The 15,797-nt window shown below is 42.7% G+C and overlaps 1 protein-coding gene across 1 annotated transcript in view; it reads left to right on the forward strand.

The window, feature by feature from the left end:
- Nucleotides 1–3,239: 3,239 nt before the first annotated feature.
- Nucleotides 3,240–15,797, forward strand: part of ZYG11A (zyg-11 family member A, cell cycle regulator) — a 33,888-nt gene continuing 21,330 nt past the window's right edge. The window contains exons 1-4 of the mRNA XM_079776481.1: nt 3,240–3,540; nt 6,460–6,625; nt 9,895–10,646; nt 15,192–15,332. Coding sequence (XP_079632607.1) covers nt 3,451–3,540; nt 6,460–6,625; nt 9,895–10,646; nt 15,192–15,332 — 1,149 coding nt within the window. The 5' untranslated portion in view covers nt 3,240–3,450. The remainder of the gene's footprint in view (nt 3,541–6,459; nt 6,626–9,894; nt 10,647–15,191; nt 15,333–15,797) is intronic.

Raw genomic sequence — 15,797 nt, forward strand, 5'->3', positions numbered from 1 at the left:
CAAGGTTGCAGGTTTGATCCCTGATCAGGGCACATACAAGAAGCAACCAACAAATGCATAAATAAGTGGAACAACAAAATGATATTTCTCTCTCTCTCTCTCTCCCTTCTTCTCTCTCTCTAAAACCAATCAATAAATTAAAAAAATGAAGATAGAGCCAACAAGATTTCCTAAAAGATAGGATATGGGATATAAGAATAATAGAGGAGTTAAAAATTATTTCCAAGTTTTTGTTATAAGCAACTGAAATGAAGGAGTTGCCATATACTGAATTGGGAAAGACTGGTAGGAAAAGCAGTTTGAGGGGAGACTATTAGGAGCCTACTTTTGGATTCATTAAGACCATTTAGATAACCAGGTGGGCATGTTGAGTCTACAGCTGTATATATGAGTCTGACGTTTAAAAGTGAGTTACCAGCTACACATATAAAATAGGGATACACGAGCACATAGACTGCTTTTAAAGTTATGCAACTAGATTCAAGCACCACAAGTAGAAGAGAATGGATAGAGAAGAGATACACAAGTACTGAGTCCTGGTTACTCAGATTTAGAAGTCCAGGTGATGAGGCATCAAGAGAATGAGAAGGAGCAGTTGATGAGGTAGGAGGAGAAGAGAAAGAACAAAGAGGAAGGGGTAGGGAGTAGGAGGTGAAGATGTGTCCTGGATGCTAAATGAAGAAAGAATTTTAAGGAAGAAATGATTGTTTGGGTCAAATGCTGCTGAGCAGTCAAATAAGATGAAGAATGAGAACTGACCAGTGAATTTAGCAACTTGGGAGCTGTTGACAAGAATGGTTTAGTGGGCCGAAACCGGTTTGGCTCAGTGGATAGAGCATCGGCCTGCGGACTGAAAGGTCCCAGGTTCGATTCCGGTCAAGGGCATGTACCTTGGTTGCGGGCACATCCCCAGTAGGGGGTGTGCAGGAGGCAGCTGGTCGATGTTTCTCTATCATCAATGTTTCTAACTCTCTATCCCTCTCTCTTCCTCTCTGTAAAAAATTAATAAAATATATTAAAAAAAAAAAAGAATGGTTTAGTGGAATGGCAGGGGTGAAAGAAATTGGTAGGAGGAAAATTGGAGACAGCAAGTAGAGACCATATTTTTGAGATTTGCTGTAATAGGTGGAAGAGATATGGGGGCAAGACCTGAATAGAGAAATTAGATAAAAAGAAATCTTTTGTTCTTTAATTATGGAAAAAAATCAGCTTGTTTATATGCTGGTAGCAATAATCCAAAAAGAGGGAAAAGATGATAATGCAGGGGGAAAAGGATATTGCTGGATGATATCTTTGAATAAACAGGAGGAGGTGTGATTTAGTGCACAAGTCCAGGGGTTGGTTTTAGAAAAGAGTATAAATTCTTCATAGTAACAGGAGAGAATGCAAGACAAAGAGCCTCTACTGGAGGGTAGATGTGATAGTGGGAGGTGGGGGTGTTCTTTTTTTTTTTTATTATTGGCTTTCTTCCTCTCTCTTTTTCATACTTCAAAAATTTGCGTGTTTTCTCCCAATTTTTATATACGTGCCGCCAAAGCAAGCACAATAGCTTTTCTTTTTTTCCAGTGGAAGAAGCTGAGCGTTTGGTGGCAGAGAGGGGATATTGGAAGTTTGAAGACAGAGGAGAAGTTATTAAATAGTCGATTTAAAAAAAGAATATTGCCTGGCTGGTGTGGGTCAGTAGTTGAGCGTGGAACTATGAACCAGGAGATCAGGGTTCCATTTAGGTCAGGGCACATGCCCGGGTTTCGGGCTCCATCCTCCTAAGGGGCTTGCACGAGGCAGCCAATCAATGATTCTCTCTCATCATTGACGTTTCTGTATTTTCCTCTCCCTTCCTCTCTGAAATGAATTAAACAAATTTTTTTAAAAGAATATTGATTTGGACTGGAATTAGAAAACTCGATTTTGACTTCCAGATTTTTCACTCATCAGGTGGGGTAACATTTGTCTGAACCTCTCAGGTGTTCAGTTTCTCTATGGGTAAAATGGCGATACCTACTGCTCAGAATTTCTTTGTTTTGTTTGAAGATTAAATAAAAGAATAAATGTGAAGAAAGGCATTTGGCAAAGTTATTAGTACTTGAAAGATAATTTTAACATTTGAATCCATTCCTCAAGGACTTGCTTTGTAAGCATTGTCAAGTACTTTACACACATTGTCTTATTTAATCCTCACATTGACCCCGGGAGGCGTTCTCACCCTGTTTTACTGTTGGGAAGTTGAGCTTCTGAGGTATCAAGAATCTTGCCCCAGGTTCAGAGTTGGTGGAAGGTGGAGCGGCATTCCAATCAAGAATTTAACTCCAAGGCGCAGACTCTTTAAGAACCACCCCTTCCAAAACATGTTTTCTCTCTGATTACCTAAAGTGTAACTTACTGCTCTCTTGGAACAGAGTATAAGGGTCTTCTTGGTACCTTTTAGGGAACAAGAAAGCTGAGTAATTTAAAAATATTTTTATTGATTTCAGAGAGGAAGAGAGATATAAACATCAATGATGAGAGAGAATCATGGATCAGCTGCCTCCTGCACTCGGGCACTGGGGATGGAGCCCACAACCCAGGCACCTGCCCTGACCACAACAGAACCGTGACTTTCTCCTTCATTTGTCCACGCTCAGCCACTGAGCCACGCTGGCCGGGCCTGGGTAGTTCATTTTGTAATTCATCCAATGTCTGCAGTTCAAACAGAGAGGACTGATCCGACGAGAGGTGCTGTTGCCAGATTTTTATTTTTATTTATTTATTTATTTATAATATATTTTATTGATTTTTTACAGAGAGGAAGAGAGAGGGATAGAGAGTCAGAAACATCGATGAGAGAGAAACATCGATCAGCTGCCTCCTGCACACCCCCTACTGGGGATGTGCCCACAACCAAGGTACATGCCCTTGACCGGAATCGAACCTGGGACCCTTCAGTCCGCAGGCCGAAGCTCTATCCACTGAGCCAAACCGGTTTCGGTTGTTGCCAGATTTTTAGGAGAAAGGTCTTCAAAAAATATGTTTTCAAGAGTTAAATAAAATGACATATTCCATTTCCCAACTCTATCAGCTGGCCCGCACGCCTCTGCGGGAGGACAGCAGCGGTGTCAGTCCTGAGGGTGGGACGAGGGACGTTGGTCTCCCAGGGCCGAGTAGGTTGCGGGAGCTCGGGGGCAGCCGTAGGTCTCCCGGGCGAAGGGGTGGAGGAGGGGGGACGGTTGGGCCCCGATAGGGTGGAGCAGTGGTCGGCGGGGCGGGGTGGGGAGGACCCCGCTGGGGGCGGGCCTGCGGCGGGCGCGGGGGAGGCTCAGTGGCCGCGTGCGCGTGCGCGCCGCCGCGCCGGGCGTTTCAAAAGCTCTGCTGCCCGGACCTGCAGCCTCCGGGGCAGTCGGCTCCACTTCTTGCGGGATTCTGGCCCCAGCTCGACGCCCGCTCTCTCTTCACGCCCCGCCGGCGGGGGTTGCCATGGTTCACTTCTTGCACCCGGACCTCTCGCCCCGGACCATCGTCCCTCCGGACGCGCGGAAGGATGCCCTGGGCTACTGCGTGGTGCAGGTGAGCGCGGCCAGGAACCTCGGCGGGGCGCGGTGCGGGTGCGGCTCCGGAGAGCGCGGCGAGTCGTCGGGGGCCGTGCGGAGGCATCTGGTGGTTCGTTTGGCGCACGCAGGGGTCAGGGCTCAAGGGGCGGCGCTCCTGCCCGACGCCCGCCGTCGCTGGGGAAGCGCAGGGGGAAGGGAGTGGTCGATCCGCAGGTCGGTCCGCCGCTCCCAGCCCGGGCGGAGCGCGGCGACCTTGCGCAGCTGAGCCGAGTTGCCGGGAGAGCCAGCCCCACCCCCGCGTGACCTTGGGCGGGTCCCCCCTCGGGCCTCTGACTCACCTTGCGGTTGCAGCTGTTGGACCGGGTTGTGTAAGCCTAGACGTGAGTGCTGGGCGCAGCACTGGGCCTGGCCCGGTGTGCACGGCGGTGCTTATTGTCTCATGAACCCAGACGCCCCAAACCTCGACGGTTTCCCCGCGTGCGTCGTGGAAGCCGTGCTCCCCGGAGGCTGTGACCCCGCGGTCCCTGCTACCCGAGCCTTGACCTTCCTGAGCCCGGCTTCCACGTGTTTTATAAACCTGGAGGGCCTTTTACACGAACTCTGAGCAAACTGCAAACCCAGATTATTTGGCGCCTGCTGGTGTGTCAGTTGTATCGCATTTCTAAAGTAAATCCGATTATGCTTTCTTTGGGAGGGTGTGGGGGGCGGTAAGCATTATAGTCTCCGTGTTACTGGTGTGTAGGGGAGTTGAGAATCCTGAAAGTTGATTCGCCTTTGAACTTGATATCAGGTGTTCTATCAGACCCCGGATTCCACAACAGACACCCCAGGGACCACCCTCTGAGAACTCCGAGCGTAGGCGCAACCCAAAATTAGTACAGAAAGAAGGAAATATATTTAAAAAAATAGTTTTATTGATTTAAGAGAGGAAGGGAAAGGGAGAGAATTATAAACATCAGTGATGAGAGAGAATCATTGATTGGCTGATGCCTGCATGCCCCACAAAGGGGATGGAGCCCGCAACTTGGGCATGTGCCCTGACTGGGAATCCAACCGTGAACCAGTTGAACTGTGCGATCCCTTGGTTCATAGGTCAATGCTCAACCCCGGCTGGGCTGAAGGAAATTATATATATATATATATATATATATATATATATTTAAATATATTTTATTGATTTTTTACAGAGAGGAAGAGAGAGAGGGATAGTTAGAAACATCGATGAGAGAGAAACATCGATCAGCTGCCTCTTGCACACCCCCTACTTGGGATGTGCCTGCAACCAAGGTACATGCCCTTGACCGGAATCGAACCTGGGACCCTTCAGTCCGCAGGCCGATGCTCTATCCACTGAGCCAAACCGGTTTCGGCTAAAATATATATTTTTATTGACTTCAGAGAGGAAGGGAGAGGAAGAGTTAGAAACATCAATGTGAAAGAGAATCATTGATCAGCTGACTCCTGCACGCCCCCTACTGGGGATCGGGCAACCCAGACATGTGCCCTTGACCGGAATAGAACCCTGGACCCTTCAGTCTGCAGGCTGATGCTCTACCCACTGAGCCAAACCAGCTAGGACCTGAAGAAAATGTTTTGATTGATGTACTTTACCTACTTAGTGCCTTGTGGGAGGGCTTTGTGCCCTGCAAAGGAAGTCCTGGCACCGTGTCACAAGCACATTTCCTGTTGTTGCCGGTTGGAATAGAAACACAAGGATTTCTTTAGAAAAGAGAGCAATCCATTTTCTCCATCAGGTTCCATGTATGCTCGTTTTCTTTGTAAGATTTTATATTTAATTTTAAAATTTACACAATGCATGCATACATTTTCACCTGATATATATATTTCTCCATGTATTTATGTCACCTTTAAATTTATTTAACAGTGTTTTCTAGTTTTGGTGTAAAGGTCTTTTCATTACATATTTTATTAATTCTACCTCTGGTTTTGATACTACTGTAAATATATATATTTTTAAGTTTATAAAACTTTAGCCCTGGCCGGTATGGCTCAGTTGGTTGAGCATCATTCATCCCTTGCACTACAGGTTCAATTTCCTGTCAGGGCACATGCCCAGGTTATGGGCTGGATCCTCAGCAGGGGACCTGCAGGAGGCAGCTGATGTTTCTCTCTCATCAGTGTTTCTATCTCTCCCCCTTCCTTTCTTTCTAATATCAATAAAAAAACCTTAAAAAGTTTTATAAACTTTTTATATTGATCTTATATACTACAACCTTACTAAAGTCACTTTCTCTCGTTGTGTTTTTGTAAGATTTCTTAGGATTTTCTTAAAATTGTGTCATCCATAAATAAAGATAGCTTTACTTATTCCCTTTCAGTCTGTGCTTTTTATATCCATTTTCTAGGTCCTTTTGTAGAGTGTTAGAGAAGTGGTGAGGGTAGACATCTTTGTATTGTTCTAGATCTTTTCACCTTTAAGCATGATACTTGCTGTAGGTTTTTCCATAGATGCTCTTTGTCAAAGAAGTTTTCTTCTATTCTTAGTTAGCTGAGTTTTTTAAAAAATTGACTTTAGAGAGAGAGGAAAGGTGTGTGTGTGAGAGAGAGAAAGAAACATCAATTTATTATTTGACTTATTTATGCATTCATTGGTTAATTCTTGTACTAGTATGTGCCCTGATCGGGGATTAAACCCACAACCTTGGGATACTGGGACAATGCTCTAACCAATTAAGCAACTGGCCAGAGTGAGGTAGCTTATTTTTCAAGATATAACAGAAGCTACACAGATGAAATCTTCTATTCAGGTAACAATTGGAATAAGATAGTTTCATTACTTATAAATTATTATTAGAGTAAGGAGAGTGCACTTTTAGATATACTCATCAAGTAGTTTGATGTAGGGCAGACTACTTTTATGTTGAGTTTTTGTATATGTATTCTAACAAAATTTGTTTGGGGGTTTGTTTGCTAGGAGGAGGCATCTCCCTACTCTTTGGTCAACATCTGCCTGAATGTCCTGGTTACTAACCTGGAGAAACTGTGTTCTGAAAGATCTGATGGAACACTGTGCCTTCCTGAGCATTGGCGATTCCCTCAGGAATTAGCTGACCGATTCCTGGGGGTGATGACTTGGCAAGGTAATGATAAGGTCCCTTTGTCATGTATTACAGCACTCTTTACAAGCTGGGAAGCCCTTTCACATGCAATTCCTATTTTGTTCCACAATAATCTGGTAGGAAATAGATTATTCCCATTTTATTTGTGTGGAGGCCGAGTCTGAGTATCTCTGGGATCCCTTGGTGGAAATTGTCTTGTTTTTCTAGGTTTGCTCCCTACTATTGGCTTAGCTGAGTGAAGATAGTGGAGAACTCAGTCAAGTTACCGCTCTGCTATCCGCTCTGTAGCTGCTGAAATGCAGTTGCTATAGTCTTGTCTCATTCTGTTGATTGTGAGTATGAGCCTTTAAATAATTTCCCTTTACCTCCCATTATAGTGGGGTGTTCAAAGGGCTATGTTTAATTTGCCATGTTACAATTTTTCCTTAATGAAAAAAAATTTTAGTGAATTATTTAGATGTAATTCATGTTTACAGTTCAGTGATTTTTTTAGTGTATTCACAGATTTGTGCAGCCATCATTACAATTTTAGAACCTTGTCATTACTTCAAAAACCTTTTATTTTATTTATTTATTTTTATTGTTTAAAGTATTACATGTAGTAGTACATATATCTCCTTTTCTTCCCCCATTGACCTTCCCCCAGCCTCCCCTAACCCTTGTATTTTATTTTTAAAAAAATATATTTTATTGATTTTTTTTTTTTTTTTTTTTTTTTTTACAGAGAGGAAGGGAGAGGGAGAGAGAGTTAGAAACATCCATCAGCTACCTCCTGCACGCCCCCCATTGGGGTTGTGCCCACAACCAAGGTATATGCCCTTAACCGGAATCGAACCTGGGACCCTTGAGTCCGCAGGCCGACACTATCCACTGAGCCAAACCGGTTAGGGCTGAAAAACCTTTTAAACCCATTCCTCCAACCATAAACCGCCACTAATCTTTCTACCTCCATGGATTTGCCTATTCTGTGCATTTAATATAAATGGAATCATGGAATAGGTGGCCTTTTGCATCTGGCTTCTTTCACGCGGCTTAATATTGTCAAGGTTTATCAATGTTGTAGCATCGGTCATTACTTCATTCATTTTTATGGCTGTGTAATACATGCATACCTTGGAGATATTGCAGGTTCTGTTCCAGACCATCATCATGAAGTGGATATCTCAGTAAAGCCAGTCACACCAATATTTTGGTTTCCCAGTGCATACTAAAGTTATGTTTACACTATAATGTAGTATATTAAGTGTGCAATAGTATTATATCTAAAGAAAAACAATTGTACACCTTAATTAAAAATACTTTATTGCTAAAAAATGCCATCATCTTTGCTTGTGGAGGGTCTTGCCTCCATGTTGATGGTTGCTGACTGATCTGGTTGGTGTTTGCTAAGGGTTGGGTCGCTGTTGCAGTTTCTTAAAGTAAAACAATAGTGAAATTTGTTGCATTGATTGACTCTTCCTTTCAAGAACAATTTCTGTATAGCCTGTGATTTTGTTTGGTAGTATTTTACCCAAAATAGAACTTATTTCAAAATTGGAGTCAATCCTGCCACTGCTTATCAACTAAGTTTATATACTAAGTCCTTTGTTTTCATTTCGCTATTCTTCATAGCATCTTCACCAGAAGTAGATTCCATCTCGAGAAAAGCACTTTCTTTGCTCATCCATAAGAAGCAACTCCTCACCCATTAAAGTTATATCATGAGATTGCAGCAGTTCAGTCACACCTTCAGGTGCCACTTCTAATGCTAGGCGTCTTGCTATTTTCACCACATCAGTGGTTACTTCCTCCTGGAGCCAAGTCTGTCCTGTTCACCGTTCTTGCATCTGGCATAGGGCTTTGCATACAGTGAGCACGCTGTTTGTTGAATAACCGTGTGAGTAAAAGGACTGAGTTGCTCCTCAAAGCCTCAAGTATAGGAACTTCCTTCCTCCTATCTTGGTAGCACAGCCCACCTCACACAGGAACCTGGGAACCCGCTCACCTGCCTTTTCCTCAGTCCTTTCTCCCAGTCCATTCACTCACCATGTTCTGCCTAGTTTAATTTTTCCTCTCTCATGATCAAAGTTATTAATAATCTCTTGTTCATCTCATTCTCATCAAACACCATCCTAATTCCGTTACACTGTCACATAATTGGTCTTTCTAAAAATAGAATTATGACCATTTTTCTGCTTAAAATTTTTGAGTTGTTCCTAAAGTCTGAATATTCTAGCTTTGTGTATAGGCCCCATCTACCTTTTACCTTCTCTCGACTCTCATTTCCAGCAATGACATCCCTTGGACACGGTGTTCCAGTAGTGTTGATTTACTTTCGGGTCATTCCGGATAATCTGCTCGTCTATGCCTCCATGTCTACTTTGACATGTTCTTCCAGCTTTCACCTTACCCCTGGCAACGTGATATTTAGTCTTCAAACTTTACCCCAAAATAAGCCCTGACCAGGTAGCTCAGTTGTTTAGAGCATCGTCCTGATATGCAAGGTAATGGGTTCAATCCCTGGCCAGGGCACATACGAGCATCAGCCAATGAATGTATAAATCGATGTTTCTCTTTCTCCCTTCCTCTAAAACCTTTAGGTTATTTAAAAAATTTACCCAAAGTGAATATCATCTTGGTTATAAATATTTGGTATGAATCACTATGGCATATATACACTATTACAATAATTTATGTATTTTTTGTGCATTCCTTGACTGAATTCCTTAAAATAGATTTCTAATTACCTTGTGTGTCCATTATTTAACATGGGATCTCACACAAAGAAGATGCTTAGTAAATCTTTTCTAAATGAAATGTAGTACAACCCACTTATTTTATAGATGAGGAAAATGAGGCCCCGAGATGTAAGTGACTTGCTAAAGGCTATCCACTAATTTGGTTTAAAATAATTATTAATAATGTTATTTGCATAGCATATATTTTATACTTGCTATTTTGTTTTGTTCTTTTTTTCTGTGGACAAGGTTGTTATGGATAAAACTGGGCTCTGGAGTCCAACTGGCTTTGATTCTTGATTCTTCCACCTATTTGGGCCTTGAGCAAGTTATTTAAATTCTTTAAGCTTTAGTTTGCTTAGTTATAAGATGGTAATACTAATAGTTTTTATAGTATTGTTGCAAAGAGTAAATTATATAATCTGAGTAAAGGGTTTAGAACAATGTTTGGCCCAGAATACGTGGTCATTTTTTGTTGTGATTAGCATCTGTCATAGTTCATTGGCCATAATGCCTCCTGGAAAAGGCCTGAGATTTAGTTATTATTACAAAATGGTTCTGGTTCTTTTGCAGGCAAGCTGACTGATAGAACAGCGAGCATTTTCCGAGGCAACCAAATGAAACTGAAGCTGGTCAATATTAAAAAAGCTAATATCTCTACAGCTGCATTCATAAAAGCTTTCTGCCATCACAAACTCATCCAACTGGATGCTACTGCAGTGGACCCTGACCTCCCAATATCAGACATCATTCATGGACTCTGCAGAAACAGCTGGCTCCAGCAAAACCTCCAATGTCTGCTATTGGACTCAACAACAAGCATCCGTCAAGATTCAAGACTGCTATTATTTGGTCAGCTCACTGGTCTTCGAGTTTTAAGTGTTTACAATGTTTGTTTTCATAGTGAAGACCTAGCTCATGTTTCTCAGTTACCAAAACTGGAAAGCTTGGATATCTCCAATACTCTGGTCACTGACATCTCTGCACTCCTTACCTGTAAGGATCGACTCAAATCTCTCAAAATGCACTATCTGAAATGTCTAACCATGACCAAACCACAGATTCTCGCAGTCATTAAAGAACTTAAATGCCTGTTTCACCTTGATATTTCCAATCACAGGCAACTCCAATCAGATCTAGCATTTCATTTGCTGCAGCAGAAGGATATTCTGCCTAATGTTGTGTCACTGGATATTTCGGGGGGCAGTTGCATCACCGATGGAGCCGTGGAACTGTTTATACGGCAGCGGCCTGCGATGCAGTTTGTGGGACTCTTGGCTACAGATGCTGGTTATTCCGACTTCTTTACACAGCAAGGCTTGAGGGTTTGTTCTTATCTGAAATAAGTTTGTTTCCTTTGTTCAGAACATTGTTAAACTTTTGTTGTATATGTGAATCGAGGTGTTAGGGTTATAGAGACAGATAAAAAAAAATCCATAAGGAAAAAAAAAAAATCCATAAGGAGCTTAACAATTATTTAGCTACTATGTGGTAGGCTGTAGAAATGTAATCTTAAACAATATATAGTCCTGGCCTCCATGTATGGTAGTCTAGCTTCTTGGTGATGAGTGCAGTCATTTATGCATCACCTCCTATTTGCCAGATGTCACGTGGTGCACCTTGTTTTCTACTTTAGTGACCCGGTGCACGAAATTCGTGCACATTAAAAGGGGATTAATTAGAGAAAATAATTTAATATTGCTATTTTCCCTTTCTCTATAATAGAAGTGTCAGAGATGAAAGAAAATTAGTAAAATGTATATGAAAACCTTCCTCCTGTCAGAGCCTGGGGCTCACCATGGGACCCAGAGTCAAGTCCCCGCCCACCCACATGCACCTCAAAATCGCGTGAGACCCAGACCCAGCTGGCACCCCCCATTGGGCTAGATCCAGACCCTTGTCAAGCCCTGCCAGGCAGGGGGGCGTAGCCTCAGGACCCCTGGCCCAGTGCCAGGATGGGGGGGCGTGGCCTGAGGTCCTCTGTCAAGCCCTGCTGGGGCTGGGTGGGGTCGTGGCCTGAGGTCCCCTGGCCTGGTACTCCAGGCGGGAGGGCACGGCTTGAGGTCCCCTGTCAAGCCCTGCTGGGTCATGAGCGTGGCCTGAGGTCCCCTGTCAAGCCCCACGGGGCGGGGGAGTGCGTAGCCTCAGGTTCCTGCTGATTGCTCATTAAGGCTCCTTATGGGAACTTGGCCTCAGCTGTGGGGCCAATTAGCATATTCCTCTTTATTAGCTAGGATTCTCCCATTTTACATGAATGGAAGCATAGCATAGGGAGGTAAAGCTACTTAGCCACAATCATAGAACTAACTATTAAATAGTATAGCTAGAGCCCTAGCTGGTTTGGCTCAGTGGATAGAGCATTGGCCTGAGGACTCAAGGGTCCCGGGTTCGATTCCGGTCAAGGGCATGTACCTTGGTTGCAGGCTCGATCCCTGGCCTTGGTCTGGGCTTGTTTGATGTGTCTTTCTCCCATTGATGTTTCTGGTATATCTAGGACTTGTATGCAAGTCTTTGTGACTCTAAAATTTGTGTTCTTCACCTCTATTAATAGCTAAATATAATTAACAGGTGATCAACATGGTTAACACCATTTTTGGTTCAGTTTTGACACAAAGCAATTTTAAAATAGTCTTAAAAATTTTGAATGTTGCTGGAATAAGTTTATAGCCTCTCATGGTGCTATTTAAAAAATATTTTTTATTGCTTTAAGAGAGAGAAAAACATTGATTTGTACCACTTATTTATGCAATCATTGGTGAATTCTTTTTTATAAAGGTAATTTTTAAAAATCCTCACCCGAGGACATGTTTTAGTTTTAGTTATATTGATTTGAGAGAGAGAGAGAAACATCAATGTGAGAGAAACATCAATCAGTTGCCTCCCCTAAGCACCCACACTAGGACCCAACCTGAAACCTGAAACCTTGGCATACCTGGACGATTCTCTAACTGAGCTACCTGGTCAGGGACTCATGGTGCTATTTTTATTTATTTTATTTTAAAAAAATATATTTTTATTGATTTTTAGAGGAAGGGAAAGGGATAGAGAGCTAGAAACATCGATGAGAGAGAAGCATTCGATCAGCTGCCTCCTTCACTACCCCCACTGGGGATTGAGCCCACAACCCAGGCATGTGCCCTTGGCCAGAACTGAACCCAGGACCTTTCAGTTAGCAGGCCGACACTCTATCCACTGAGCCTAACCAGCTAGGACTAAAAGGTGTGTTTCAGAAAATCTTTTACTTAATAGAAATGCATATCTTCTTTTAAGTTAGATGCAAAATAAGTATTCTTGTTTGGGTTGATAAAACACTTGCTTACATTAAAATGGATAAGAAATTAAATGTTAGTGAAAACCTTCAAACAGAACAAGTATGTTAATTCATGTACCCAGAATTAGAATGTACTTAATTCCTTTAAAATGGATGAATAAGAGACAAATTTCCAGTTATAAAATAAATAAGTCACGGGGATGTAATGTACAGCATAGAGAATCCTATATAATAATCCTATATAAAAAAAGGGTAATATGCAAATCGACCGAACGGTGGAACAACTAGTCACTATGATGCACACTGACCACCAGGGGGCAGATGTTCAATGCAGGAGCTGCTCCCTGGTGGTCAGTGTGCTCCCACAGGGTGAGCACCACTCAGCCACAAGCCTGGCTGACCAGGCTGATGGCTGGTGAGCACAGCAGTGGTGGCGGGAGTGGGCCTAAGCCACAGTTGGACATCCCCTGAGTGCTTCCAGACTGCTAAAGGGCCCAGGGCAGGCTGAGGGACCCCATGCCCCCGCCCTCCAATGCATGAATGTTGTGCACCAGGCCTCTAGAATAGTCAATAATAGGGTAATAGCTTTGTACCTGTCAAGTGGTTTATCATGATCACTTCATTAGGTATATAAATATTGAATAACTATTATACACCTGAAACAATATAATATTGTATGTTAACTATATTTTGATATATATATTTTTTTAATGGGCAGAAGCCCAGTGGGTGTGGCTTGGTGGTTGAGCATTGGCCCATGAACCAGGAGGTCATGGTTTGATTCCTGGTCAGGTCACATGCCCGGGTTGTGGACTCAATCCCCAGTAGGAGGCATGCAGGAAGCAGCCAATTGATTTTTCTCTCTCATCTATGTTTCTATCTTTCTTGTTCTCTCCCTTCCTCTTTCTAAAATAAAAAAAAATACATATTTTAAAAAAAGGGGTCAGAAAGGGCACCCACCATTACTATTAAAAGCCATGCAACATTTTCACTTCCTAGAAAATTCTCATTGGCCCACTATAGTGTGTAGCACAAATCCATTAGGAGGATTGTTTTGTAATGGCATTTTCAGGAACCCAAGGAGAGAGGATGATACAACAGCTGTCTTCTGTTTGGTCTTGCTGTGCCTTATCTTTTGTTTCACCTCATATCTGGATGATTTCAAAACTTTTTTTAAAACTTTAGAATATATCCCTTGTTTAGATTCTTAATAATGTGTAGGTCCTTGGACAGTGGTTGTATGTATAATTTTTAACTTGCAGATTACTAGTTTAAACATTTTGCCACCTTTGTTTTATCATGTAGGTTATACATCATGCTCCTCTACCCCTTAATACTTAAGTTTGTATTTCATTTCCTAAGAGCAAGGATATTCTCCTTAATGACTATAATGTAGTTACCAAATTTTAAGGACTTTAACATTGATGCAATACTTTATATAATACTAGAGGCCTGATGCATGACATTTGTGCAAGAGATGGCCTTCGCGCCTCGGCCCTCACAGCCCTGGCTTCGTCTGGAAGGTCATCTGTTTGGTCGATTTGCATATTATGCTTTTATTATTATAGATAATCTACTGTATATATTTCCAGTGTTGATTATCCCAATAATGCCTTCTATAAAATACTTGTCCATTTAGCATAGGATCATTTTTCCACTCAATTGTCATCCTATATACTAAAAGGTTAATATGCAAATAGACTGTTCAGTGGAACGACCAGTCACTGACGCACACTGACCACCAGAGGGAAGACACTCAATGCAGGAGCTGCCCCCTGGTGGTCAGTGCACCAGAAGCTGGGTTTACGGCTGGTGAGTGCAGAGGTGATGGCGGGAGCCACTCCTGCCTCTGCAGCAGCGCTAAGGATGTCTGTGGGGAGCGGGCCTAAGCTGTCAGTCGGACATCCCCCAAGGGCTCCTGTATTACAAGAGGGCACATGCACCGGGCCTCTAGTATCTCTATAATCTGGAAGAGTTTTTTGTTTTTTTTAAATATATTTTTATTGATTTCAGAGAGGAAGGAAGAGGGAGAGGGAGATAGAAACATCCATGATGAGAGAGAATCATGGATTGGCTGCCTCCTGCAAGTCCCCCACTGGGGATCAAGCCCACAACCCAGGCATGTGGCCTTGACCAGAATCGAACTTGGGACCTTTCAGTTTGCAGGCCGACACTGTCCACTTAGCCAAAGCAGCTAGGGCTGGAAGAGTTTCTTAGTCCTTCCTGTCCTTTGTGACATTGATGTTTTTGAAGAATACAGACAAGCTTTGTTTTGTTAGCATTTTTTTTCTTCTTTTAGATATATATTTTTATTGATTGGTTAAGTTTAGAGAGAAAGGGAGAGAAAGAGTGAAACATTGATTGGTTCCACTTTTGTATGCATTCACTGGTTGTTTCTTTTATGTGCCCTGACTGGGGATCGAACCCACACCGTGGCATATGAGGATGACACTGTAACCAACTGAGCTACCTGGCTGGGCCAATTGTTGGCATTTTTGAAGAACGTTCCTCATTTTGGCTTTAATGTTTCAAACACTTGAGGCCCCTAAAAGCCGATACTCGAACAGTGAAACCTATTGGTAACATCTTTGTGTTTTAGGTTGCTGGAGGAGCCAATGTGATTCAGATTTCAGAAGCGTTGAGCCAGTACAGGAACAGGTCATGTTTTATGAAGGAAGCCCTCTACAGACTTTTTACAGAGACCTTTTCAACGCAGGTAACCATGCCTGCTATTTTAAAAGTAAGTATATCTCAGAAAGGTAGTTTTTGTTGGTTTGAAAAATAGAGCCATTATTTGTCTGTCTGTCTCTCTATCTATATCTATCTACATTTTTAGAGAGGAAGGGGGAGAGAGAGAAACATCAATCTGTTGCCTCATGTACACACCTCGACCGGGGATTGGATCCCACCACCTTTTGATATACGGATGACACTCTAACCAACTGAACTACACTGGCCAGGGCATGTAGTTTTTATTATTACTTCTTACTTGATTCAGTTAAAGTTGTTCAGCCCTAACTGGTTTGGCTCAGTGGCTGGAGCATCGACCTGCGGACTCAAGGGTCCCAGGTTTGATTTCAGTCAAGGGCATATACCTTGGTTGCAGGCACATAACCAGTAGGGAGTGTGCAGAAGGCAGCTGATCAATGTTTCTCTCTCATCGATGTTTCTAACTCTCTATCCCTCTCCCTTCCTCTCTGTAAAA

This window comes from Cnephaeus nilssonii (assembly GCF_951640355.1).
Source record: "Cnephaeus nilssonii genome assembly, chromosome: 7".
NCBI classification, from domain to species: domain Eukaryota; kingdom Metazoa; phylum Chordata; class Mammalia; order Chiroptera; family Vespertilionidae; genus Cnephaeus; species Cnephaeus nilssonii.